Source organism: Ambystoma mexicanum, chromosome 1p, assembly GCF_040938575.1.
Source record: "Ambystoma mexicanum isolate Mex_15411 chromosome 1p, UKY_AmexF1_1, whole genome shotgun sequence".
Lineage (NCBI taxonomy): Eukaryota > Metazoa > Chordata > Amphibia > Caudata > Ambystomatidae > Ambystoma > Ambystoma mexicanum.
Window position 1 is genome coordinate 122,368,052 of NC_090921.1, and position 26,737 is coordinate 122,394,788.

General features: G+C 48.0%; 1 protein-coding gene across 4 annotated transcripts in view; it reads right to left on the bottom strand.

Moving 5' to 3' along the window:
• Positions 1–11,338: 11,338 nt before the first annotated feature.
• GNB2 (G protein subunit beta 2) overlaps positions 11,339–26,737 on the bottom strand; it is a 447,265-nt gene continuing 431,866 nt past the window's right edge. For all 4 annotated transcript variants that reach the window (XM_069644804.1, XM_069644810.1, XM_069644815.1 and 1 more), the window contains exon 10: positions 11,339–11,532. In XM_069644804.1, the coding sequence (XP_069500905.1) occupies positions 11,426–11,532 (107 nt within the window). In that variant the 3' untranslated portion in view covers positions 11,339–11,425. The remainder of the gene's footprint in view (positions 11,533–26,737) is intronic.

Below are 26,737 nucleotides of genomic sequence, written 5' to 3' on the forward strand. Positions count from 1 at the left end.
ACCTCCATCTCACCGAGACATGGTTCACGGCCAGCCATGTCATATGCCGACATCCTCCTCCCTGATGGATACAAGATCCTCTCCGCGCACAGATGCAACCGTTCCGGAAGGGTTGTAGCCCTGACGTTCGAGAGTGAATTCTTGCACCTCAATCGTACGCAAGCCAACTTCGCATTTCAAATGCCTCGTCTACAGACTCTCTCTCCTGGCCACTCTTATCGTGGCTATTATCGGCCAGCAGGTCAGATCACCTTCCTATCTGAGTGGGCAGACCTCTACTCCTCCCTCCTCCTGGCCTCAACAACTCAACTCCTCCATGTGGACTTAAACATCCATTTGGATGCTCCCCGTTAGTCCTCTGGACTCCTTCGCAACCTTTGCCATTCTCTTCCTCTTTCTAGTCTCCCCTCTGGCTCAACTCACTCTGCAGGGCACACTTTGGATGTTCTGATCCCTCTGACCACTGCTCTCTCCTTTCCTCCCGTCTCTCCCCCTCAGGTCAAGTCAACTCCAACACGGTCACCTACCTTCTCGGTCATCCAACCCACGAAGCATGTCAGTTGAGGCTTTCGCCACCACTTTCTCTCCCCCTCCTCTGACTGCCTCACATCCTGACGCAGCCCTTTGCATGCTTTACTCTTCTATCTCTGATACGCTGAATGTCCTTTCCCAGGTCATGAGGATTCGCTTGAAGCCCAAGCCAAGTGCAACTCGTGGTATGACTCCGACCTAGCCACCCTTAAACGTGAGTGTAGGGCTGATAAGAAATAGTGGGCCTCTTGTACATCCTCAGACAAACTGGCCTGCTGCCTGCTCCAAAGGCAACACCGGCTCCCTGTCCGAACTAAGACGAGAGCCCACATCCAAACCCGTGTCTCTGCGGCATCTAACAACTCAGTCGAACCCTTTAAAAATCTGCAAGGAGCTGGCCAACCCTGCAGCAGTCTCTACCTCTCCCGTCACTCCCCCCCCCCCCCCCAAGGCCCTTTACGCAGCCCTTGACTCATTTCATCTCAAAATACTGTTCACCCTCTTGTCGTCCTCTTTCCCCTTCTCTCTCTGCTACCTCTGGCCCTCCTGCAGCCACCCCCTCACTCTTTCTCTTCCTTTCCCCTTTTCTCCACTGACCAGATTTCCAGACAAGTCCGATCTATGAAAATCAAAACCAGTTCTTCCTTGTTCGTCCAAAACCATTAAGGAGTACATTGACACACTTGCTTCTGCTGCGGCCGACTTCTGCAACCTCTCCTTCGCCTCCCCCTCTCCTCTGAAGCACTCTTGTGCACCCTCTTCTCATGAAACCCACAGCCAACCCCTCATGCCCTGCTAACTATTGCCCAATCCCATCACACCTTTCCTGGGAAAACTCCTGGAAAAGCTGAACATCTCCCAGCTTAATCTTTACACTGATTCTGTTGATTGTCTCCATGACCATCAGTCTGGCTTCAGAGCTGCCAGAACAACATCAGGGTCATCTTCAACTCCTCACTCTCCTTTTCTCCTCGCATCTCTGACGTCTCTAAGAAGACACTACCAACTGCACCACCTCAGAGGTATTCTTCCTTTCCTCTCCAACCCCTAAAGCTCACTGTCTCTGGAGCTCTAGTTCTCTCCAAGCTGGACTACTGCAACAGCCTCTTTCTAAATCTGCCTGCTTCTACTCTCCGCCCTCTGCAACTCATCCAGAACAGGACTGGGAGACTTGTCCTTGGCCTCAAGCCCAGGGATCATCTCTCCAGTCCAGAAATCTCTCCATTGGCTTCCAGTGGCTGCAAGGATCACTCCCAAGACTCTTTGCATTGACCACAAGGCTTTCTGGGGCCACAATACCTTCCCTACTCGAACGCTTCGCTCCTACAACTCTCTCAGGGTCAGTCGCGTCTCCAAGCAATAAGTTGGGGGTAGATCCCTTTCCTTTGCTGGGGCCTCCTTCTGGAACACCCTTCCCTGCCTCTCAAACTCAAGGAGAACCACCTTCCGTTCCGAAAGCACCTCAAGACCTTCCTCTTTGCTTCTGCCTTCGTTCTTCCTCTCCCCTGCTGATCTGTCTGCTTCAGCACTGGGCATCAGTTTACCCTCACATGCCCAGGCCCCTGCCCACTCAGCCACACACCGCACAGCGACCCTTACACTTGGTTCTGTACCTGCAACCCTACAATCCCTTTACCTGCACTTATTGACACCCCTTGTCTGCACTTAACGCTGCACTTGCCACCTGCTGGCTACACTTCCTGCTATTTTATCCTGTGTTCAGCACTTTCCACTCCTTCCCTCTCCCCTGCACTTGCGCGTTCTCAATGTCACTGGGCTTAGAAAGATTGTTGTTTTGTCCTCCCTTGCCTTGTCACGCTCTGAAACACTTGTGTATGAGTGCAATATAAATAAAATATCATCTAATCTGGAGATGGTTCACAGTGTAGATATAGTGTTGTGTTTGTCGCTTAGTGAGGTAGACTTAGGTTCGGCCATTGTGTTCGATCTGCACATGCGTCCTCTCTGGAATTCCAGATTTTCCATCCAACCTCAGTGGCAGAATAAAATCAATGTGAGGATGTCAACAAGTGAAGGATCATGGGTACCAGTGCACAGAGTAGGGATGGTGTTACAAGTACACACCCCTGACGACGTACACTTTTCAAATTCGAAAACATATGTAATACTCTGCACCAACCACTAGATGGCAGCCTATGAAAAGCACATGAATCTAAGCATATTCACAAGGTCCAGAAATAATACTAACATTGATTTATATAGTGGGTCTATGAGCTTTGCTTTAATTGCTGAATGTCCTTTAGTATTCCCATGTCAAACAGGTCTCCATTATTGAATGACATGCATTACCTACCATAAAAGCATTACTGATTGTATCTGCTTAGATTCACATGCTGTGCATATAGTCAGACATCAAGTGGTAACCGCAGAGTATTGCATCTTGTCTTTCAAGAGTTGAAAGGGGACATCGACATGGGCGTGCCTGTAACACAATCCCTAACGTCATGAGTAGTGTACCCAAAATCCCTCAGAGGTCCCTCAGAGTGCATTTTTGCATTTTTTCTGTGAGGGAGCCTTGTGACTATCGTGAGTGAGTACAGAAAAGAGAAGACGCAGTAGACGTCTATGTTCCTTACATCCAAGCGGGGAGGAATGGTGGGCGCATGTGAATCCAAGCAGATACAATCATCAGAAATGCTTTTACGGTAAGTAATGCATGTATTCTGATGCTTGTTAATCTGCTTAGAATCACATGCTGTGCATGGACTAGCAAGCAGAACCAGGAGTTGGAGGTGGGTTGTCAGAAGGAAGAGTAGCAAAAAGATGTCTTAGTACTGCTTGTCCCACCTAAGAATCAGACCTAGAGTGAGTGCCTAGGCAATAGCGTTTTGTAAAAGGTGTTTCCAGAACTCCAGGTTGCCGCTTTGCAAATGGACTCTAGGGGAACATTTGCAATGAATGCTATGGAAGCCCCCACGTGCCTCGAGTAGTGTGCTCTAAGCTTGAAGAGCAGTTCTCTCTTAGCAAGAGTGTGATGCATTTGACAAGTCACCTTCAGATGGTAGATTTGGAGACAGGGTCTCTCCTTCTCTACCCGCTGCCACTGAAACGAAACACTGGTTTGTCTTTTAGTGGTCGAGTTCTTTCCAGGTAAAACATGACTGCCATGCATACATCTAGTGTGTGCAGGCGTCTTTCCGCCATGTTAGATGGGTTCAAGAAAAAGGTTGGTAGTTCTATGGATTGGTTGACATGGAACTTTGAAATGAATTTAGGCACAAATCTAGGGCGAGTGTGTAGAACCACCTTATCTCTGAACTGTAACAAAGGGGTCTAGAACCGAGAGGGATCTTTAGTTCTCTGACTCTTCTTATGGAAGTTATAGCCATTAATAAGGCGGTCCTTTTTTTTATTTTGCATGGGCTCAAAAGGAGAACCCATACCACATGTAGGTCCAATCCGGGAGCCTGGTTAGAAATGAGGGGAGGGAGGGGCGGGGGGAGGGGTTAGTTTATTTCTTTTTAACGTCCCGCCCGCACCCATGAAAGCCTTAATAACTGGTATCTTCCACCACACCTTCTGTGGTGATGTAGGCTGAAAGAGCAGCTAAGAGAACCTTTGACAGCCTTTAGTGAGTTAAAAACAAGACCAGAGTCTAGCAAATGAGTCTGTACAATACAATGTGGGTAGGAGAGCAGTTAATGGAGTTGATGCTCTTGGAATTGCACCAGATGACAAAGCGCTTCCACTTACTGGAGTAGCAATATCAGGTGTTAGGTTTTCTTGCCTCTCTAAGTATGTCCATGCATCTGAGGGAGTTGAAGGTGAAGACGAGGCTGTCCTTTGTTCGAATTAGAGCCCCTAGGAACTGTTTGACTTGACTGGGGTCTAAACTGGATTTCTTCTCGTTGATGGAGAATCCCAGGCTGAATAAGAGGTTGATCGTGTTTTAAGTGTTTGACAGGCATGTTCCATAGGAATCACCGGTTATGAGCCAGCCATCGAGGTAAGGGTAAACTAGGATGGATAGCCTTCGCAGGTGTGCCGCTGCCAGTACCTTTGTAAATACACTGAGCAATGCCAAGGGGTAGTACTCAGATTCATGATGGAAGACAAACCCCATCGGTTCAGAGTTTATTTTCTGTGCACTGGCAACATTGAAATATAAAAGTATGCATCTTTCATGTCCAAGTTGCAATGTAGTCTTCCTGCGTGAGCAGGGGAAATGACTTCCTGGAGAGTGCCCATACAAAACTGAGGTTTGACAAATTTGTTCGCTGGGCGCAAATCTAGTACAGGGCACATTGCGAGATACTTTTTGGGGTACAAGGAAGTACACTAATAAATACCCTTGTTTACCTGTAGAAGAGGTACAACTTCTATGGAATCCTTTTCCTGCAGGATCTCGACCTCTTGCAGCAGAATGCGCAGGTGTTCCAGCGTCAGGAGTCTTGATCGTGGAGTTCTGAATTAGGGGGGTTCGGCAGAATTCTATGCCGTACCCGTGGGCGACAGTCTAGAGTACCCACTGGTCTGTAGTTCTCCCCTCCAATGCTCGAAGAAATTATGTTAGACGGCCCTCGACCGGGGAGGCATGGGAGGGGACCCGGATCTGCAGGTCATTTCTGACCAGAGGCTGGGGAGCCTCTTGTGGTAGAATTCTTGACCCTTCCTTTTTCACATCGTTGACCTATAGGGGGATAAGGGGTGGCGTAGCTGGTACCCTGAGGCGAGCACCAGTTATTTCCAATGTCATAATGGTTGCGAGGGGAATGAGATTTGCCACAAAAAGGAACGTTGAGAACTGCCCCCTTCTTCTTTGGGAAGGCCTCTGGGAGATTTGATCCAGGGTCTTGAGGGTGTCGTGTTTCTTCTTAGCTGTCTCAAGTACCTCATCAACAGCTTTCCCAAATAAGCTGGTCTCCTCCAACAGCTTATTTATCAGTGAAGCTTGGGTTTCTGGTTTGAAACCAGAGTTTCGTACCCAGGCATGCCTCTTTAGGAGGGTACCTTGTGCTAAGGTCCGTCCAGCTGTCTCTGCAGCAGCCAAAGTATTCTTGAGAATACTGTGATTAACCAAGTTTGCCCTCAGCTACAACAAAAAGCAGGCAGAGTTCATGCACAGGGTTTCAGGATCCGGTGCTGGGGTAGCTAATGTCCAAGGCTGAGGGTCAACTGGCTGGACGTGGTCATCTTCCCAACCCTCTGTGGAGTTAATGTGATGACCCAAAGGGGTATTCATCTTTATTGAATTGTTCTATAGGGACCTCGTGATCAGTGAGGTGATAAGACTCTTCCTCATGGAAGGTCTTTAGGCTCTCCTCTCAAGGCCTTTTGGGGTGAATTTCTCTGAGAAATCCACAAATCTCTCTAACCTATTCATACACCCCTCAAACTTCTCTCTGGTCCATATTGAGGAGCCAGAGGTGTCTAGGTGGAAAAGGCTCTTCTAGTTCATCTTCTCAAGATGAAGAGATTTTTCCCTTGTCGAAGAGGAAAAAAAGTCTTTCCGAGGTTATGGTGTATTGAGACGTGTCTTCGGACGTTTCTTTAGGCCTATATTTCTGTTTCGAGTCCTTTGACCGTTCTCCTTGATTTGCTGCCGAAACGAGTTTAGCGATGCTTTCGGTAATGATTGGTGTCTCAGGAAAGTGTTTAGACTGGGCCAGTGGTTGCACGGTGGTTTTTGTGCACCGCCACCTTCTTCTGATGCATCTTGACAGTCGCTTGAATATTGGTGGTAGCACCCTTTGATTTAGACTGCCCAGTCACATACTGCACCTGCGGTTGGAGGGGAGGGCTGCCGATCAGGACGATCGGCAGGCACTGCCAAACTATCCAGTGTGCTCATTGGCACAATGGAACGCTTTGACTGTTTCATCGAAGACAGACCGGAGGTTGCGTCTTTAGTGTGGGAAGAGTGCGCTTCTTTGTCGCCAGGATGTACAGTCCTCATAGCAGGAATCACGTCCTGCGTTGTGTCTGGTGGGTCTGGGGATGGACATAGCAGAGTGAGAGCACTCTGCCGTCCGGTCAATGGTCTCTCCAAATTAGAGCCCTGGTCGTCACTAAGCCCTTCGTCACACTCGGCAGCGGCGGCGGCGGGGAACTACTCTCAACCTGCAACATTCATAGGTTGCCCAGCACTTGAAACACAGCACTTCTTTAGAATTGTGGGAAGCAGGAGCTTACAAGCCGCCTCGTTGTGGTTAAAGGGAAGACACCTATTACACTTAAGGTGTTTGTCTTTCCACAGGAATTTTGCCTTGCATGAAGGACAAAATCGAAATGGAGTCCTGTCCATAGCACAGGCATAACAGTGACAAGACCAAGGGAACAAAGAAAGGGAAGGGAAAAGGCATTCTTAAGGAAATGTCCACCCCGACCCCACTGTGTAGGCCAGCCAGAAGGCCTGGCCACGTGGTCGGCAGCACCGACCGGATCGAACTGCCATCGAAGGTCCGTAGAACAGGCTTCGGCGAAGGTCCGTACAACAGCCGTCGAGGCAAAGGACGGTAAGAGAATATAAACAACCAAAGGTCAATAAATATAACAATATACCAATGTTTCTGGAAGAGCTCCGCATAAGGCGACCAGTACACTGGGCGGAAAAAACAATCTGAGAGACCTCAACGCGTGAGGGATTTTGGGTACACTAAACATCACACCCATGTCGACGTCCCCTTTCGATTCTCGAAAGACAAGATGCAGTACTCTACAGTTACCACTGGATGTCGGACTATGTGCACAGCATGTGATTCTAAGCAGATTAACAAACATCAAAAATGTATGTTATCCAAGATCACACCTTCCTTAAGAACCAAACAACTTGCGTATTTTTCCGTTTTTTGTACTAACCAGTATCATCTTCTTTCTGCTTCTTGTTTTCAGTCTTCTGTCTGGACAGGAAATTAAAATTGTACGCACCACTAGCACGGTTTCAATTCCAAATGAACCTGGAAACCTCTCCATTACATAGTACTATTATTATAGAAGATGGTTTAGTGGAATCCATAGGATAAGTATCCAGAGAGAACTCAGCCTACAATAGATTCTCAAGCAAAAGAATTGCTTTACAAATTGTAAAATCACAAAGTTTACACATGTTCACACAAATACGATAGGCAGATCCCACTACATTCTCCCAAACCTGAAAACTAGGGAGTTGGAACGTCAATCCCAGTCAGCAAAACATCAATGCATTCCCATCAGGTCTAATCACTGAGGTATAAGAGGAACAGCTACAAACTGACTACTCTAAAAGTAAAACTAGATCTAAATAATTGGAGGCTGCCAGGATCCAATTAAGATTAATTTTATACCCATGCTTGACTGGCTACCACTTTTCTATATCTACAGTATTAGTCTCCTGTTACTCATTCCTTTCTCTCCCTCAACTTCCTAGCCTCACCTGCTAGGACTCCTAACAGTCATATTACTTCTTGCGGTTTTGTAGAAATATATTTTAGTGGTTTAACCATTTGGAACCTGTTACAAAAATGGTACTCTCACCGCCTTACCTTCTTTCCCATGCCTTCCTTGTTTCACACATAAGGGCAAAGTCTCTGGGGTCCAATCAGCTTGGAACGTGTGAGGGCTCAATATCTGCTTGTGCACATCTAGGGACACTCACCTGACCCTGTAAAGCATGTTCATTCCAAGAACAGCTTACCATAAACTACCTTACATGGTCTGCTTGAGCAAATCTCGGAACTACACACCCAATGCACCATTCATATCTCAGAGGCCTGACCTCAATACCCTACATTTGTTATTTTTGCTCCATAGACCGGTCATGTAAGCACTGGAAGGGTCACAATACATCAACAAATGGGGCGAGCCTAGGCGCTTTGTACCAAATTTGTTTCTAGAATCCACATAGGCAGAGATATTTTGGGTTTATAATTCAGATCAATGTTTGAGAGCCACCTGCCCATATCCCTCCCTCCCCTCAAAGCCACCCTCTATGTTTACTAGTGAATGTTCTTTCTAACCACACTGGGAACAAAACATAGGTACGATTCCCATGAGCAATTGGTAGCTATCCATGCAAGACATAAAATGGAACAATTGTTAAGTCTTGCTTGCTGCACCCAAGCACACGATAGCAATCATGGTACGGCCAACCTTGCAACACTTAATTTCATTCCATCGGATTGTTCATCAAGCCATGGCCATGGCATAGACCTAGAAGATTATTTTCCAATTTTCTGACCAAAAGGAAATGTAGCCATGAGAGATTAGCAAACCTCTGTCACAGATGTCAAATCAAACCGCCACCACAGAAGTACGAGAAAAATCAGACAAGCAGACAGGAGGGTTTTTAGTTTCTTTTTTCTTTAAAAGGAAAACAAAATAATAAAGAGAACAAGGATTTTTGTTTCCGTCTTCTTTTACGATAACACAAATGTTACAGTCAGCCATTCACTGTGTACAAACCTCGGTATATATATATACATACAAAACAAACCAAAAGAGGGCAGAGGATGGAAGCCAGCATACAATAGCAGGCTTCCAAATAATAATTAAAATAAAAAGTTAAAAACAAAAGACCCACCCCCCTCCCCCCCCAGAGAGTTCACCCACAAAGGTCTAAGGACAATTGGCAAGGACTACAGACTGTTCATGTAACCTCAGACCATCTTGGATTCTGGAATGAAGTTAAAAGCCAAATATGTATTCCCCTCCTACCTTAGCCCAGTTCACTCAACTTTAGCCCGGGTGTTCTAAATTCAACACATGATTTTAACCCCAACTATTCTTCAACAGAAGAGGAGTGACCGCTCACTCTGGATGATGCCCATGCAAGACTTAATATATATCAAGGAGTAGTGGACTCCAGTGCACATCTTTTATCCTAAAAATCACCCCACAACTGTTAAAAGGTGCCATACTGGCAACTCCAGATAGTGGTAATCCTTCATTACTTCCAAATATGCAGATCATAGGATGCAAGTGAGATTTCAAACTCGGCTTCCATTAAGGGCCCAGATGGCATAGTTCTGCAACTATAGCACCCCAATTCCAAGGGGCGATGTTGTGCATTAATAGTGATGGTGGATGAGCTTCCGGGGATGCCTGTTCAAAAGGGAACAGAGTCAAGCCTTAAATGTACTCATATGTACACCAAAAAACTGTCTATCATTAACACCAAGCCTGAATTCAATAGGCAAACCACTCCCAAACCCTAGGCCCAAATGAGAAGCCCTCAAACCATCACAGTACAATTCAGGTAGCAGTTTTAGGTCCATTAAAGGATTCTCCAATCAGCCACGGGGTCTCCGACAGATCACATTTAACCCAGAGACAGTAAGAGTTGAAAGGGGCAGGCGGAAGGCATTTGGTTCCAGAGCACAGGGACCGAAGGCTAGGACTCCTACATGGTAGCTCCAGCACACACATGAAGTCTCACTGGCCTCGGGTTTATTTTGAGGCAATTACTCTTGGAACCAATTATTTCCCCTAAAGGAAATTTATTACCAAAACAGATAAAGGGTTAAGAGGACTTGTAGATTGACCTCTTTACACTCCCCAACCGGAGAACAGACACATTGCATTCTGGTTGTCTACTGCCAGTTCTGGGTGCATATGCAGAGGGACGATTTCTTACCAGGACTGTTGGAGAAGCATTCAGAATAGGAGAAAAGGTGCCCTCCCACAGAAAAACTATTTAATAGACCGATCCTAGCAACACCGACCAATTAATGGTGAGCATAACAGTACATTTCATTACCTTAAGCCATGTTGTACACATTTGTAATGTTAAAGGGAGGACATGTCAACATGAAGGCAGACCCTTACTCAATTCAGGACTCTCTCCCCCCTCCCCCCACCCCTGAACCCCTGAAACTAAAATACTGGAGAGAGCAGGAATGTTTTCTGATTGTGAAGAAACAACAGAAGTAGATCTGAAAACATACAAACCCAACATAGGAAACTTCCTTCAGTAGGAAGGCCTGTATGTAGTCGCACATGATTTAGCAAATGGCTCATAAACCCCTTGCCTTCAAAGAGAAGGCTCAGTGGGGGACAGTGGGTTATGGACCACTCGTCTAAAAGTGCCCAGGCAGACAAGGCTACCAGTTATGATCCTACGGTCCATGTGATTCCTGCCACAATGGAGCCTTTTAGGTCCCTATGCCCAAGTGTCTGGAAAGCAAACAGTTTCTGCTAATTACTAGTGTGACCAGGTAGAGGGAAGTGCAGATGATCACATTAGTGCGGGCATGAGAGAGAACCATTGTATGCAGACACTTATGCATTATGAAACTACAGCTGCACTGCTACTTCCAACCTTGCGCTCCACTGTCATCCAGTAAATGAAATGGCGACAGAAAATCCAACCAGGCCATACCACTCTCAACCAGCCCCCTCCGCATCGGACTGCTCCTGCCTCCCAAACCTATCCCACCCTCACCCAAAGAACATATATGCTACTCAGGCAATTAACCACCCTATTCTCTGCCCACCCACCCATCTCCTCCCACCCTTCAAAAAGGAAGAAAATTAATCTAAAAACAGTGATGCGCTTACTTCATTGCTAGCCAGCACTAGCTGGAGACGGACCAAAACGCAACAGATGTCCCATCGAGGTGCCTGCCCCAACCACCTCCCCTTTGTTAAAGTTTGCTACTCATACAAGCTTAAACGTACATGTTTTCTAACTTTTTCTTCACCTGTAAAAACATCACAGGAGCAACTGTGTTTGGGGAGGGTGCTTGGAATCGATCAGGTGGTGAGCTGGCACCTCTTTCTTGGACCCATACCACCCCATTTCATTTTCTAAATTTTTTTGTGATTTTGTGTGTTGAAAGTTTTTATTTTTAAGCTTTTTTTTCCTCCTTCCTTTTTGTTGTTGAATACTTTAGATCGATGCATTGGGAACACCAGAACCCACTGAGGGTGTTTTCTTTGTTCTCCATCCCATCCCTGGCTAGTTCCATATTTTCAGAAAGCTGTCCCAAGAGCCGGTGGCTACAGCCATGCCATCATCTGTCACCCCAAGGCAGCTCACCCTGTTGTCATGACCAGCAAGAACCCCTACAAGGAAAAAAAAAAGTGAGCATGAGTATGAAAGTAATGAAAACAGTTTTACACAAAAAAAAGAAAATTGTCAGGAAGGCAGGGACGACCACATGCAATATTTTATCACCAACACATCTAGTGCAGAAAGAGTTACTGACCTTTGATAAGCCTTTTGTCATATATTTAATCTTGCAATACATTACTAAAGTAGAAATAACCAAGATGCCAAGCTTCATGTGAAAACTTGAGCAGTAAACTGGCTGAGCACTGGGTGGTACACAGGTACTCTGGACTAAAGAGGTGCAGGAATGCTCTGAACGTGAAACTTACACTATTTTCATTAAACACTGAGCATGCACCGGAGCCCAGATGGCAGGTTACAGCCCACCCTAGGGTCGAGTATGGTTTTTGGCATTGAGATAGCCGAAAGATTTAGCAATTGTTTGTAAGGTTAACAGAAAGCCCTTACCTGATCCCGGCGGTGGGGGCGGGGGCTGGTCTAACATTTCCTATTCTATATTTTATCATGGGCCGACTGTCAAGAAGTCCTAGGTATTTGCAAGAATTCGAGTGCGATCGGTGAAGGTGCACACAGACTGGCTTTTATAGAACATCATTCTCTCATGAACATACCACAAGCAGAAATATCAATATAGTAATACAGTACGCAAACTCCATCAAAAGTGTAAAACTATTTTTTTAAATGACACTCATCTATTTCAATTGAAAAGAGCGGTCTCCCAGCACAGCCCTGTTATCTCACCAGTTTCACACACCATTGTATTAAGGCCAAGATCACACCTGCCTTCCCGCAAAAGAAACAAGAATGTTGTGGTTTCACACCAATGCAGTGTAGCAAAAGAAATTAAGCAATAGAGGGGAGTACAGTCCATTTCATGATCCTCAGAGCTTATACCAGATCACCAACTAGGATGAACTATAGATACTAGAACAGTGAAGTTATACTCCGCAAGAGTTCAAGAGCTCGACTGAAAGTAACAAGCCTTCATTGTTTAACAGCCTACAACAATAAAAATACTTTTCATGCAAGGTAAAAACAAGCATAACAGCTATTGCTCATACTATGAAATGCAAATTGCATATGGAGAGAACATGTGGCATTAAATGTGCCATTAAATGTGCCATTAAATGTGCCATGATACCGATGACAGCAACCATAGGAAAAGATACCAGAAATGATTGCATCTATTCAGAGGCACTACAGCAAGGCAGGGATCAGCACAGATGCCACCAAGGCATTTATGACACTAGTTGCCCTTCAGTTTTCCGCGACACAAAGGACAGCAATTGAAGCACCATTGCCCAATTAAAAGGTTATAAAAGAATGGGCTGGGGTGAAAGATGTATGAGAATAATAAGTAATCTTCAGGAAGACCAGAGTGTCCATAAAGGAAAAACCAAGAAAAGTAAATTTATCACATCACAGTGAATACTTCATCCGTGCAGACTACCATGTAGGAAGTCTCATCATGGGTTAAGAACTCACAAACATGATCTGGTGGAAAAAAAGGTAGCAATCGAGCAGACAGCTGAAAAATGGCTCTGCATGATCTTGATTCACTAGTGTACTCTGGTCGAAGCCTTACTGGCTGAATGCAAATAGCTACCTGGCAGATTTCAAAAGCTACTTTGGTCCTCTAATCAGGCCCAAAGAAGCTGTCTTGCCCCTGGTTCACTGAGCACCAAAGCACTGTGGGAGAAATATCTTGACTAGATTCTAGCCAAAACAAATGCAAAATTCCATGGTCAAATGGTCTGTTTAAAAAAAACCTTCACTTCCCACACATGAAAAACCCATGAACCTATGCCCCTCATATCTAAACTCTCCAGAGCAAGTACTCCAGACTCAAATCGGGTCCAGTCTTTGCCGTCTACTACACTGTAGAAAGTAGTCCGTCAATCTACTGGCAGATTAATTTCACCAAGATGCTATAATCGAATGGTCAGCATAGTGACACCACCATTGTGGACTACTGGCACTCAAGACGTTTATCCAGGATGCTCTACAAATCCTTTATTGGGTGAAGAGGAAAGTTTGATAGTTTATGGAATTACAAACAATTTGTGTCATCCCAAACAGATTGGGAGATCAAATCCAAGCCACCTGTTAATATAGATTTCAAAAATCTTGCCTGGTAGACCGTTTTCAGGAGTTCTAGTTAAGAGGGGAACTATGGAGCTTAGCCAAACATGGAGAGTGGCCAAGGCCTATTCTCAGGAGGGTTCCATGTGTTAAAATCGCAGCAAAAATTGATGCGGTTAAAAAATATTGCGGCAGAAATGCTGTGGTTTTGCCGCCGCAATCCATGTAAAGGATACGGGGGACACCCCAGCACCCCTTATACCATTTAAGGGAAGCAGGGACACAGCAACACCTTCAATGGTATAACATGGTTCACCTTTACCAGGTCAACCAACAGCATTTTTTCCCGCAATTATTTGTATAGTTGACATTTTTGCCGCAATTTTATCACTGCATACCCTCAGGAGAGAGTGTGTGTGATCAGGGGTTCACAATGAGACCACAGTGAAGCGGACAATAACTTCAAAGACATTAAAGTACAGAAAAACTGTTATAGGCCCAAAACACACACAAAAAAAATCAAACACGTAGATAATATCACACAACACAATTATGAAACATATATACAGTCGCCTTAGATTTGTAAAAATGTATACAATACACCTGAAAGGAAGGCATGTAACCATGCAGTAAGGAAAACCAGTTCACAAGAACAATACCCTAACTCTATAAATCCAATCCATGTGCTGAATGGAGCCTTGTGCCCAAATGTCACAGAAGCTTCTTCTCAGGAGAGGAGACAAAGGAAGGAAAGGTTAGTGTAGTGGTGGAAAATGTGCCACATGACTTGTAAGCATCTTACTTGACTAATATTCTTGAACAGCTTTTAGAAGAAATGTTAAAAAAGCAGAAGAATGAAATAAACCAAACTGTATTGTATGGTTTATTATAGGGGAAACCGGGGTGTCTGACGTATTGAGTGTAAGCACCCGACTGACTCCAATTTTCCCCCAAGTGACTAGGCAGGTCGACTGGGTGTTGCTGGAGGTAGGTTTTTCTGCCACTGGATCCATTAGAGGAAACAGAACTGCGGGTGCAAGGCTGATTCCATTCGGGTCCAGGAGCGGAGTGCAATCCTTTCTGATGAGGAAATGCAGCAGGCACCGATGCAGGCCTCTTTAAGACACTATCAGACTGAGGAAAGCTGGTTCCGGCGACTACATGGGGCCACAGCAGGCATCTCTCCAGTCATGGAGAAAGAAGTCGTTCCCATGCAGGGTGCCTCGATGCTGCAAATCTGGAACCTGGCAGGAAGGCAACTTGTGGCACAAGGTGGCGACCACTGAAGTTTCAAATGAAAAGGTGGAATGGCGACGCTTCTGGCATGATAGCCCAATTAAAAATTGGTTGGTTCACCGGGTGGTCCACAGACGATTCAGAGGGCACAGGACTGCATGAGCGCAAGAAGACATCAAGACGGATTGGTCCTACCAGTCCAAGGTGAAGCACTGTAGAGGGTCTTCTCGGATCAAGTAGTCCAGCAGGGCTTCATCGGGGCAATTGCAGTAAAGATCGTCGAGCCTCACTCAATTGTCCATGGGTCTTCAGTCAGCTACACGGCTACACAGGATACTCCAACACTGTTCTCCTGGAATGGCGGCAGGAGGTCCTCTTATCCCAAATCCTGGCAAAAACTGGCCCACCAATGGAAAGGATCTGCATCACTCACAGCCAGCAGTGTCCAATCCGGGACCTCTGCATGCACTCAAGCATGCACACCAGACTGTCCCCTCCTGTTCCTGGGTCCACACAAATGGCATGACCTAGCCTGCGAAAATGGCAGCTTTCCGGGGAAAATGCATAACACTATTGGGGATTTCCTGGCCGGAGAAAGCACGATGTACTGCAAAAATGATAATTTAACTGCTGCACTAGCTTGTAATTAGGCACATAAAAATAACCAAACCCCCCGCCCCCAGTGTAAAAGACTAAGGTGATACACAAGTATCCCCCATGCACTGCATTTATTAAGATGCTGTGTGCACGGTTAGAAAACATAACCAAACAGGTAAAAAGTAATAAAGTTACTCACTGTAGTGACTACCTTCCAAGTCCATAGTCCCCTTTCCTCCATACTTTTGGGACATTCTGTCCATCGGGACAGGAGCACTTTTGAAGCATCAACAATAATCTTTTCCTATTATTCGGTCCTGGGGGTCCACAGAGTACACCTCAAGGTGACATCGCTCCCCACCCTAAGAGGATTAACTGTAATCTGTGGGAAGGGGTCCTGGAAGGCGGTTCCCACTGAAAGGTCGCTGGAGGTTGCCCACCATTGAAGATCTGCCATTATGAAGGATGCCATCAGAATCCTTTATCCTTTTGGAGTCCGAGTCCAAAGCTTGGGACCAGCAGCTCTGCAGGGTTCCATGACATTTTGCTGACACCTGTTTTTACGACTGGTGTTTTGCCGTGGGAGAAAAAACAAGACAAAAAAAGGCTTAAAATTATTTTTGGGGTTTCCCGCACAAGCCCCCTTGCATTTTACTATTATAATTCCGTTCCACCCCCTAACCCCCCCCCCCAAAAAAACTCTCGATGAGTTTTTTGTTAAGAAAACCTGCGGCAAAACACCAGTCGTAAAAACAGGTGTTGGCGAAAGGATGCCATACCCTCTGCACCACGAGCTATGCGCACCTCATCTTCAGTCCTGCAAGAGGTAAGGCTAGGACACATGAAGATATCAGGCCCAAGAGTCTCTGGAACCACCATGCTGACCTGAGGGAGGAGTACAGGAAAAGAAAGCACACTGGCATTATCCCAAAGGTAGGCCCCTCTGTACCAGCCGTTGAGAACGTTGGTGTGGAAGAGCTAGTCAAAATGGCTGCTTCAGACAGCGTGGGTTGAAATGCCATTTTGTCACTGCCTGAAGTGATCTGCGTCACAGATGCTAGTGCGGCCATTGTCTCTACGATGATTGTAGTTTTTTTTTTTTAAATTGGTTTTAGCCCTCTGACAGGAAACCTCGGCAGAACCAGTACTAACAGACCTGGAGCACTTTTTAGCCCTTTTGGTTTCTGCGGAAGAATTATCCCTCAGTGAGGGAACCTCTGCAGGGCCGGTGTTTGAAGCTTAGGGTCATGCCCGGTAGCCAGAGCGCCTAAATGGAGCTCCTCGATACCGCTGGTCTTTGAAAAGCCACTGAATAGGGATCCTCAGGGTTTTAACCCGGTAGTTTTAGTTCACTTGACAGGAAACCTACGTTTAGTCCCAAACTGTGAAACCTTGAGAATCACCCTGGTTGTAGCTGCCCCAGAAGCATTGGGCTTAGTCTTAGCCTCCAGAAGGGGAACCTCTGAGGATAATCCAGTCTTTCGGGTCCCATTTGATCTTCTGCAATGGCCACACCTCCAAATGATACAATATACGTCCTCCCACCGAACTCTCGTGTGACTGATGGAAAACAATTTGGATGATTTATCGTGGGCGAGACCAGCTGTTGTAAAGAGGAGACTGATGAGAAAAAACAGCCACTTTGCCTTTGCTGCGAGGAGACATCCGCCCGGCACGCTCAACGCTCCTGGGGCCCCCTGAAGCCCGAGAAGGACCTTGCCTGGGTCCCTGATCTCTGCGTATAGGCCGCTTTAGCGGGGGTTGGGCAGATTTTGGCAAGGACTGACAAAGATTTAGCCATTTGCGTTCTTGAGATCCTCATCGGTGGAAGAGTGGAACAGCTCTTTACCTTCGAAGCAAAGATAAAGTACTTTGTCCTGAACCTCCTTCAAGAACATTGTAGCATGCAACCACACATGGCGGGACATGTCTACTCCAACCATAAGGCCCCAAGCAGAAGTGTCTACATGATGGCCACGGCCTCCAGCAGGTCCTGAGCCAGAACTCTGGCATCGTATAGGCCCTCTTTAAAATCTTCCAGCCTGTCCTGAGGGATACATTCCTAAAATTCGGAAAGCTCCTTCCACAGCTTGACATTTGCTGCAGCAAGGATGACTTTGGTATTCGACTGGCGCAGCTGAAGACCAGAATTGGAAAATACTTTTCCCCAATGGCGTCAAGAGGTACTTTGAATTCTGCAGAAGAATTAGCCCTGGGTGAGGGAACCTCGGCAGGGCCGGTACTTGAAGACTTCAGGCCTCTGCCCCTCAGCAGGATCGGTTCAACCGCAGGATTTAGGGTCATCCCCTGTAGCCAGAGTCCTAGGAGAAGGCCCCTCGATCTTGCCAGTTTTAAATATAGCCCCTAGTTGGGGATCCCCTGGGATAACCCTGGTGCCTTTAGTCACTGCACAGGAAACATCGAGATTAGTCTCAGTACGTTTAGTTCCAGACTTGGAAACCTCGGTCAAAACCACCCCGGAGATTTTGGGCTTAACCTCAGCCCCCAGATGTGGAACCTTGAATGAATATCCGGTCTTGACAGCCCCTTCACAGGGTGCCTCGGAGCAAACTCCGGAATAAAGGTCAGATGCCTTTCGTGACACCTCAGGGAGAACCCTGGTACCAAAGCCACTTGGGCCCCTCCCGGAAACAGAAGACCCCGGGAAGGAGTGCCCTGGATGGGGTGTCCTATAAAGGATGTAACTTGACAGACGCTTCCTTTTTTTCGTCAATGAACTGCTGTAAATGCGATGGAGGAATCTGTTGGAACACCTCTTTCCACCTGACAAGCTGACACTCGAGTGCCCGGACGGAGAGGGAGACGCAGTAGAACCAAGAGTCCCACCGATGTTCCAGATCGAAGCACTCCAGATAAAGATGGGACCCACCTTCGCGAAACGACGTTCACACGAACAAAGGACACAAATCCCAGACACACCGGCATAGACTGAGTAAACGACCATGGAACCAAAGGACAATGGAACAAAAAAAGAATATCCCTACAACACAAATGCGTCCAACCCCAAACATGCAGAGAAAATGACTGAAGGGTGATGCGCTGGTCGGAGTTCAGAAAAGTGGGGCTACGGTCACGTGTGGTGGCCCCCGCGTAAAAGGACGTTTTTTGATGCTTACAAAGTGACAATGGACGGAATGTCCCAAAAGACAGTCGACCACTGGACAAAGGAACCGAAGAATAACTTGAAGAAGACACCCGCTGCAACTCCTGGACCGTTGGTTTGCCCGGTGAAGCCCTGCGGTTGTGCTGAAACTCAAATTCGTATCGACAGAAGCCCCTGCAAGGACTACTTCTCCCCTTGAGTTGGTGGGACCAATCAACTCTCGGAGCTGGTTGAATTTACACAGTTTCTGCTGGAAAACGAATAGCCAGGGAGAGGAACACCAGATAGTGTGTGTTGCTTTTAAGTTGGCCAAGAGCTCCAGGAAGCAGAAATGACCGAGCCGGAGTCCCCTCAACAGAGTGCGTGACCCCCAGATGCAAGGAAAGCCCATCTCGACAGCCAGGAACCGCAGTGTTGCTATTTGCGGTAGACGCGAGGAGCCCCTTGTTTGAAGATTGCCGGTTGCGAGCGGTGACCGTCTCATTGTAGTGCAGGAGTCCCCCAACGTCCGCCCTCTTGTCCCCACGACTGAGGCCCAGGAACAGCAGGATCTGCAGAGCTGCACAGGAACAGAAGTCATCTGCTGCACTCTTTTCTTCAACCTAGGTACTGTACAGTCTAAGAGAACTTACCTCTTGTTGTGTAGCCACTTGTCCTCGTTGGAGTTGCTTGGTTGCATTGGTAGAGTTGCTATCAGCTTCTTTACCTCACAAGCGTAATCAGCTTGTGGCCCTACTTTGAGTTCTTCTATTCTACCAATACTTTTAAAACATTGTGAAAGACTGTCTGCTTACCTGCAAGAAGTGCTTCAGTTCACCTTGACTTTTGCCAACTTAAACATTGGCTGGCCTGGCTCCATGAATGACTCCTCTCCTCTGTTGAAGTGTTTTTGCCTTCCATACAGGAAAGGGTTAACTGGCTTTACATTGGGGGTTATTGAGAGTATTTACCTGCTTAAGAACCATTGTATTAATACTCGTTTTATTCTGATCCCTCTTTTCATTGACACTCTCCTTAGAAAGTCTAAATGCAAACTGATATGTTAATGTCCACAGCACCCTAGCAAATTAAGTCACCTGAGGGTGTAGGTAGTGTCTGTGAGCCATTCCAAAAGTGTATCTGCTGATTTAGAAAACTAAGTGTGTATTTTGTTGAAGTATATTTGTGTGTTGCTTAACATTGCTCCCTTCTAAAGAAGGCTTTCTATAACTGACTCTTAAATTATTTATTGTTTAATCAAGAAACCTTGCATGTAAGAGTTTTTTTGAATACTTGTCACCTGGAATCTCTGCAAGTCCCCTGCAGCACACATTGCCCCCTCTTGAGATTAGCCTGGCTGCTCAATACGCTACCAACCTGTGTAGTACTGATTTATACCAAAGGTTGGGTTCCTATTGCCTGGAGGTCAGGGTTGTTGTAGCGCACCCAAAGGGTACTGCATACAAACTTGCCTAGCAGTTATTTCCCAGATGAGTCCCAGAAAAGCCAGGCTCTGCGTCGGCTCCAGCTGTGACTAAGATTTATGGAGCATCCCAATTCGTGTAGCATATTCATGAGGGCGCAGGTAGTGTGTTGGACCGCCTGCAGTGATGCCTGCGCTGGTGAGCCAGTCTAGGTATGGATCTACATGGTGACCCTGGGCCCTGGGAAGGGCTGCCACTGCATTCATAAGCCTGGTAAAGACCATGGGGGCTGAATTGAGGCCAAAGGGTAGAACCTTGTCTTGGAAATGAAACGCCATGTTCCTGAACCTCAGGAAGGATCAATGGGGCTGCCAAAACAGTATGTGCATATGCGTCCTTCAGATGCAGGTGGACAGTCACTTGCATTGTCTCCACAATAAGTGCTGGGGTAACCCTCTTGACCTTTTGAAGAGGAAGGGAAAGGTTCAGGGTGGAAAGGTCCAGCACAACTCAGGCCAGCCTGGTGGGTCTTCTCTATGGCCAATATTCTGGAGTAGAAGCCCATGCCCCGCTAGGAGGCTGGGACTTCTTCCACTGCCTGACTCTGTACAAGCGCTCAAATTTACACTAAGAGTTGTCGTCCCAATGAGTGGAAGAGAGGGAGGGGAGTGAGGTACCGGTAGGCGGTAACCAGATGACACTACTGATAGGATCCAGGGGTCCACAAACCTTACGTGGCAATGCTGTGCATGAAGGGCAAGCCTGCCCTCCCCCAGAGGGGAGGGTCATGACATGCATTACTTATCGTGATAGCATTTCTGATGATTGTATCTGCTTAGATTCACATGCTGTGCATATGGTCCGACATCCAGTGGTAACCGCGGAGTATTGCATCTTGACTTTCGGGGACTAAAAGGGGACGTCGGCATAGGCGTGTCTAACACTATCCCTATCGTGACATGTAGCGTACCCAAAATCCCTCACGCATTGAGGTCCCTCCGATTGTATATTTTCTGCCATGAGGGAGCCCGAGGCTATTGTGAGTGAGTACATGGAGAGTAGTAAGACGTCTATGATCCTTCCACCCAGAGCGGGGAAGTAGGGAGGGCGCATGTGAATCTAAGCAGATACAATCATCATAAACACTATTACGGTAAGTAATGCATGTCTTCTGATGCTTGTTAATCTGCTTAGAATCACATGCTGTGCATAGACTAGCGAGCAGTACCCGGAGTTGGGTTGTGAGAAGGAACACTAGAGAAAAGATGTCTTAGTACTGCTTGTCCCACCTGAGAATCAGACCTAGAATGAGTGTCTAGGCAATAGTGTTTTCTAATAGAACTCCAGGTTGCCGCTTTGCAAATGGACTCGAGGGGAAGATTTGAAATGAATGCTATGGATGCCCCAGTGCCTAGAGTAGTGTGCGCTCTAGGCTTGCACGGCAGTTCTCACCTTAGCAAGAGTGTAACAGTGTGATGCATTTGACAATCCACCTTGAGATAGCCGACTAAGAGATAGGACCTCCTTCTCTACCAGCTGCCACTGAAACGAAAAATTGGTTCGTTTTCCTCAGTGGTTTAGTTCTTTCCAGGTAGAACATTACTGCCCTGCACACATCTAGTGTGTGTAGGCTTCTTTCAGCCATGCTAGTGGGATTCTGGCAAAGGGTAGGTAGTTCAATCGACTGGTTCACATGGAACTTCGATATGAATTTAGGTGCAAATCTGGGGTGCGTGTGTAGAACTACCTTATCCCTGTGGACTGCAAGAAAGGGGTCTAGAACAGAAAGTGCCTGTAGTTCACTAACCCTTCTGATAGAAGTGATAGCTACTAGGAAGGCCGTCTTATAAGTCGGGTTTTTTAGACTTGCTTTATGCATAGGCTCAAAGGGAGCTCCCATGAACCTGGTCAAAACCACATTTAGGTCCCACCCAGGAGATGGGTGAGAAATGGGAGGATAAATCCTTTTAACCCCTTCCATAAAGGCTTCAATTACCGCTATCTTCTACCACGACACCTTTTGTTGTGACGTGGTGTAGGCTGACAAAGCAGCCAGGTGAACCTTTAGGGAATTGAAGATCAACCCACTGTCCAACAGATGGGTTAGGTACAGCACAATGTGTGCGGGTGAGCAATTGATGGGATTGACACCCTTGCAATTACACCAAAAGGACAACACGTTTCCATTTGCTGGCATAGCAATAACATGTGTTCAGTTTCCTAGCTTCCCTGAGTATGTCCATGCATTTCTGAGGGAGCTGTAGGTGTCCAAACTCTAGGACCTCAGGAGCCAAGGTGCTAAGTATAGAGTTTATGGGCATGGGTGTAGGGTCTCCCCCTGTCCTGAGACATGTTGTACGGGCAGGGTAGTTTCAATGGTGGGGAGAGGGACATTTCCATCAGGTGAGCGAACCAGGGATGGCGGGCCCACAAGGGGGCCACCAGTATCATGGTAACTGGTTCCTGGTGCATCTTGTGCACTATCTTGTTGAGAAGGGGAGTCGGGGGAAAAGCGTAGACAAATTTCCCCGACCTTGTTATCCAGAGACCGTTCCCCTTGGAGCGGTTTTGGGGTATCTGGAGGCCGTAGTCTTGGCATTGGGCGTTCTCCTGAGTTGCGAACAAGTCGATCTCTGGTAAGCCCCATTCTGCGAAGACATTGGCTACAATGTCTTTGTGTAGACGCCATTCGTATTCTTCGGGAAGAGGAAAATCTCTGCTGTGTATGTCTGCCAGAAGATTGAGTTCCCCTGGAACACGTTGGGACAACAAAAAAATCTTGCGTTTGAGAGCCCATATCCAAATGTTTTGGGACAGCTTGGATAGCCCTGGAGAGTGAGTGCCCCCCCTGTTTGCTCAGGCAATACATTGCTGTAGTGCTCACCGTTAGAACCAGCACTGTTTTCCCTTGCAGTTGAACCTCAAAGGCCTTCAATGCCTTGAACACTGCTAATAGCTCCAGTAAATTTATATGGTTGGATGCTACCTGAGGAGACCACACTCCATGTGCTGTCCGGTGAAGCAGGTGAAGCCCACCCCGTGAGATGCGTCTGTTGTGAGTGGCTTCCACTGCAGGGGTGGTGAAGGTCATCCCCTTCACGAGGTTTTCTTTTGACCACCACTGCAGAGAAAGAACGAGGGCTGGCGAGACAACTACCAGATTTTCCCAATGTCCGCTGGCCTGACACCACTGGCTGTTGAGCCACTCCTGCATGGGACGCATACACAGCCACGCGTGTGGAACTAAGTGACCCCATCATTCCTAGCAAGCGCATGGCTTTGCGCACCGTCACCTCCCGACTGGCGACATATTGAGGAATCTGAAAAAGCATGCTCTGAACCCTTTCGTTGGAGGGGAAGACGAGCCCATCTTTCGTCCGAATTAGAGCTCCCAGAAATTGTTTTGGTTGACTGGGGACTAGACTGGATTTCTTTTCGTTGATTGAGAAACCCAGACGGAAAAGAAGATCTACTGTTTTTTGGGTGTTCAAAAGACATGTGTTGTACGAGTCCCCTGTGATGAGCCAGTCGTCGTGGTAAGGGTAAACTGGGACGGATAGTCTGCGCAGGTGTGCTGCAGCCACTGCCAGGACTTTGGTAAACACCCTTGGCGCAGAGGCGATGCTGAAGTAACAAGTTACTTATCTGTAACTGTTGTTCTCCAGCATGGGTCTGGCATGGATTCACATGCTCATGAATATTCCCAGTCATGCTGGGAATCCTTGGTAAAGAAAAATCAGTATCAGTTTTGTTTCTGATCTGTCTTTCGTAGTAGTAACCAATCACTGATCCCTGCGTCATACTGACCACAGCCAATGACTGCCATCTCCCTAATCCCCGCCTCTGGCAGCCATCTTCAGATTTGGTAGCACGTAAAGTGGCAGTATGACCAAGTGAAGAGCCGTAGAGGGGTAGGCGGGAGGGTTCGCATGTGAATCCATGCCAGACCCATGCTGGAGAACAACAGTTACAGGTAAGTAACTTGTTCCTTCTCCAGCATGGTGTCTAGCATGGATTCACATGCTCATGAATAAAAGAATACATAGCAGTACACACATGCACAACCACGGGAATTGGCAAAGGCTCAATATTAAGCATTACATCCAAAACCCAACATTAAGCATTCTTACCTCCTCACCAGGCTCACCTTAGGCGAACAGGTTGCGCAGCACTGCTTGGCCGACCCTGGACTCCTCCCTGGAATCCCGATCGACGCAGTAGAATTTCGTGAAGGTGTGCGTCGACCTCCACGTAGCAGCCCTGCAGATGTCCAGCAAGGGCACACCAGATAGGAACGCCGTGGTAGCTGTGATCACTCTGGTGGAATGGGCTCTCGGACGGCCAGGCAGCGGTCGGTTTGCCAACCGATGACAGTACATGATACAGCCGGAGAGCCATCTGGAAATGGAAGCCTTCGAGAGGGCCTTCCCCTGATTGACAGGTCCAAAGTTGACAAAAAGTTGTGACGTCTTCCGAAAACTCTTTGTGCGGTCCACCTAGAACTTCAGCGCTCTAGCCGCATCCAGCGAGTGCAAAGTCCTTTCAGCCGGCGACAAAGGCGACGGGAAGAAAACAGGTAACACCAAGGGTTCGTTGAGGTGGAAGTCCAACGGCACCTTGGGCATGAAGGAGGGGTGCGTCCTGAGCACTACCCTCGTGTCGTGAAAAGTCAAGTACGGGGGCTTGCAGGAAAGGGCCTGGATCCCTCCCACCCGTCGTGCGGAGGTGATGGCCACAAGAAACGCTGTTTTCCACGACAAGAACTTAAACGGAGCTGAGTGCAGAGGCTCGAACGGAGGTCCCATGAGCTTGGTCAGCACCACGTTGAGCTCCCACGCCGGGGCCTTCACCGGCGGGAACGATCTGAACAGTCCCTTCATGAATTCTTTCACCAGACGATGAGACCACAAAGACGTCCGTCCCGTGGTTCTGGTGTATCGGGAGATCGCAGCAAGATGAATCTTGATGGAAGCGTGCGCCAGCCCAGCGTCAGCAGGTACGGCAGTACTTGAGGAGCCGTAATCCGTAGAGGGTTAATCTTCTGTGCGTGGCACCAGACAGAGAACCTCTTCCATTTGTGTCCGTAGCATTTAAGAGTTGAGGGCGCCCTGGCCTTTGCAAGAACCTCTCTGCAGTCGGCCGGTATGTCGTAACCTCCAAACTCTAACGCTGCAGGAGCCAGGCCTGCAAGTTCATCGACTTCGGGTCGTGGTGGAGGATGGCGCCTCCTTCCCTGGAGAGAAGATCCGCGTCCACTGGCAGCTTGATTGGCGGGGACGCTGACAAGTCCAGAAGGTCCGGGAACCATATCTGCCTCGGCCACGCAGGTGCGACGAGGATCATCCTGCACCGTGACCTCTTGAGCTGGTTGATGAGCCGGATAAGCAGCGGCAATGGAGGGAACGCATATAGGAACGGGCCCTCCCAGGGGAACGAGAAAGCATCGCCCATGCTCCTCGGCTGGGGAAACCTGCTGGCGAACCTCCGGCACTTGGAGTTTGTCGCCGTCGCGAACAGATCTATCTGGGGTGTGCCCCACCGTCGGAAGAGGCGGTCCGCTAGATCCTGTCGCAGTTCCCACTCGTGGCGGGAGCGCAGCTCCCTGCTGAGAGAGTCGGCGATGGTGTTTTTTATCCCTGCCAGATGAAACGGCACCAGAAACATCCCTTGGGCGACGGCCCAATGCCACAGATCCTGAGTCTCCTTGGACAGGGCTGGGATCTGGTACCGCCCTGCTTCCTGATGTAGAACATGGTGGTGGTGTTGTCAGTGAAGATCCTCACCACCTTGCCCTTGAGGGACGGAAGAAAAGACCTGAGGGCCCAAAACACTGCACGGAGTTCCAGGACGTTGATATGGTGGGACTTCTCCGTCGGCAGCCAAAGGCCCCTCGCGTGCAGATTTTCGGTGTGCGCTCCGCACCCTTCCAGGGAGGCATCCGTGGTCACTGTCTTCTGGTGGTCCGGGGTCTGGAAGTCCATGCCCGCCATCAGATGCGCGCGGGTGCCCCACCACCGGATCACTCGTCAGAAGCTCTCGTCGAGTGATCCTGTCCTCGAAGCTGCCCGTCGTCTGGATCCAGCGAGCGTCCAGGAACTCCTGTAACGGGCGCATCCGAAGCCTGCTAAGGCGGATCAGAAATGCAAGAAGACATCATTCCGAGGAGGGACTTGATGGAACTCACCCTGGCCCCGTCCGCAACCAGCATCCGCTGCACCTTGCCCAAGATGGCCCTCGTCCTTTCCTCCGACGGAGAGGCCAGAAGCGCCACTGTGTCGAGCTTCGCTCCCGGAAACAGTGCGTCTTGAGCGGGCACCAGGTGGGACTTGGCGTAGTTTATGGAGAATCCCAGGTCCGTGAGTAGTTGGACGGTCCTCGCCGTGTGCTCCGCGGCGAGCTCCTTTGTCTTTGCTCGGATGAGCCAGTCGTCCAGGTAGGGGTAGACGAGGACCCCCTCCAGGCGCAGCCGCGCCGCCACCGGTGCGAGGCACTTGGTGAACACCCTGGGTGCCGACCTCAATCCGAAGGGAAGGGCTCTGAACTGGTAGTGACGCCCTTGGTCCACGAATCTCAGAAACTTTCGGTGTCCCTTTAGGATGGGGATATGGAAGTAGGCATCCTCCAAATCCAACGACGACAGGAAATCGCCCTCCTCCAGTTGACCCAGGACGTGCTGGAGGGTGACCATCCGGAACTTCTGTGCCTTGATGAATTTGTTCAGTCGTCTTAGGTCCAGGATGGGACGCCATCCTCCCG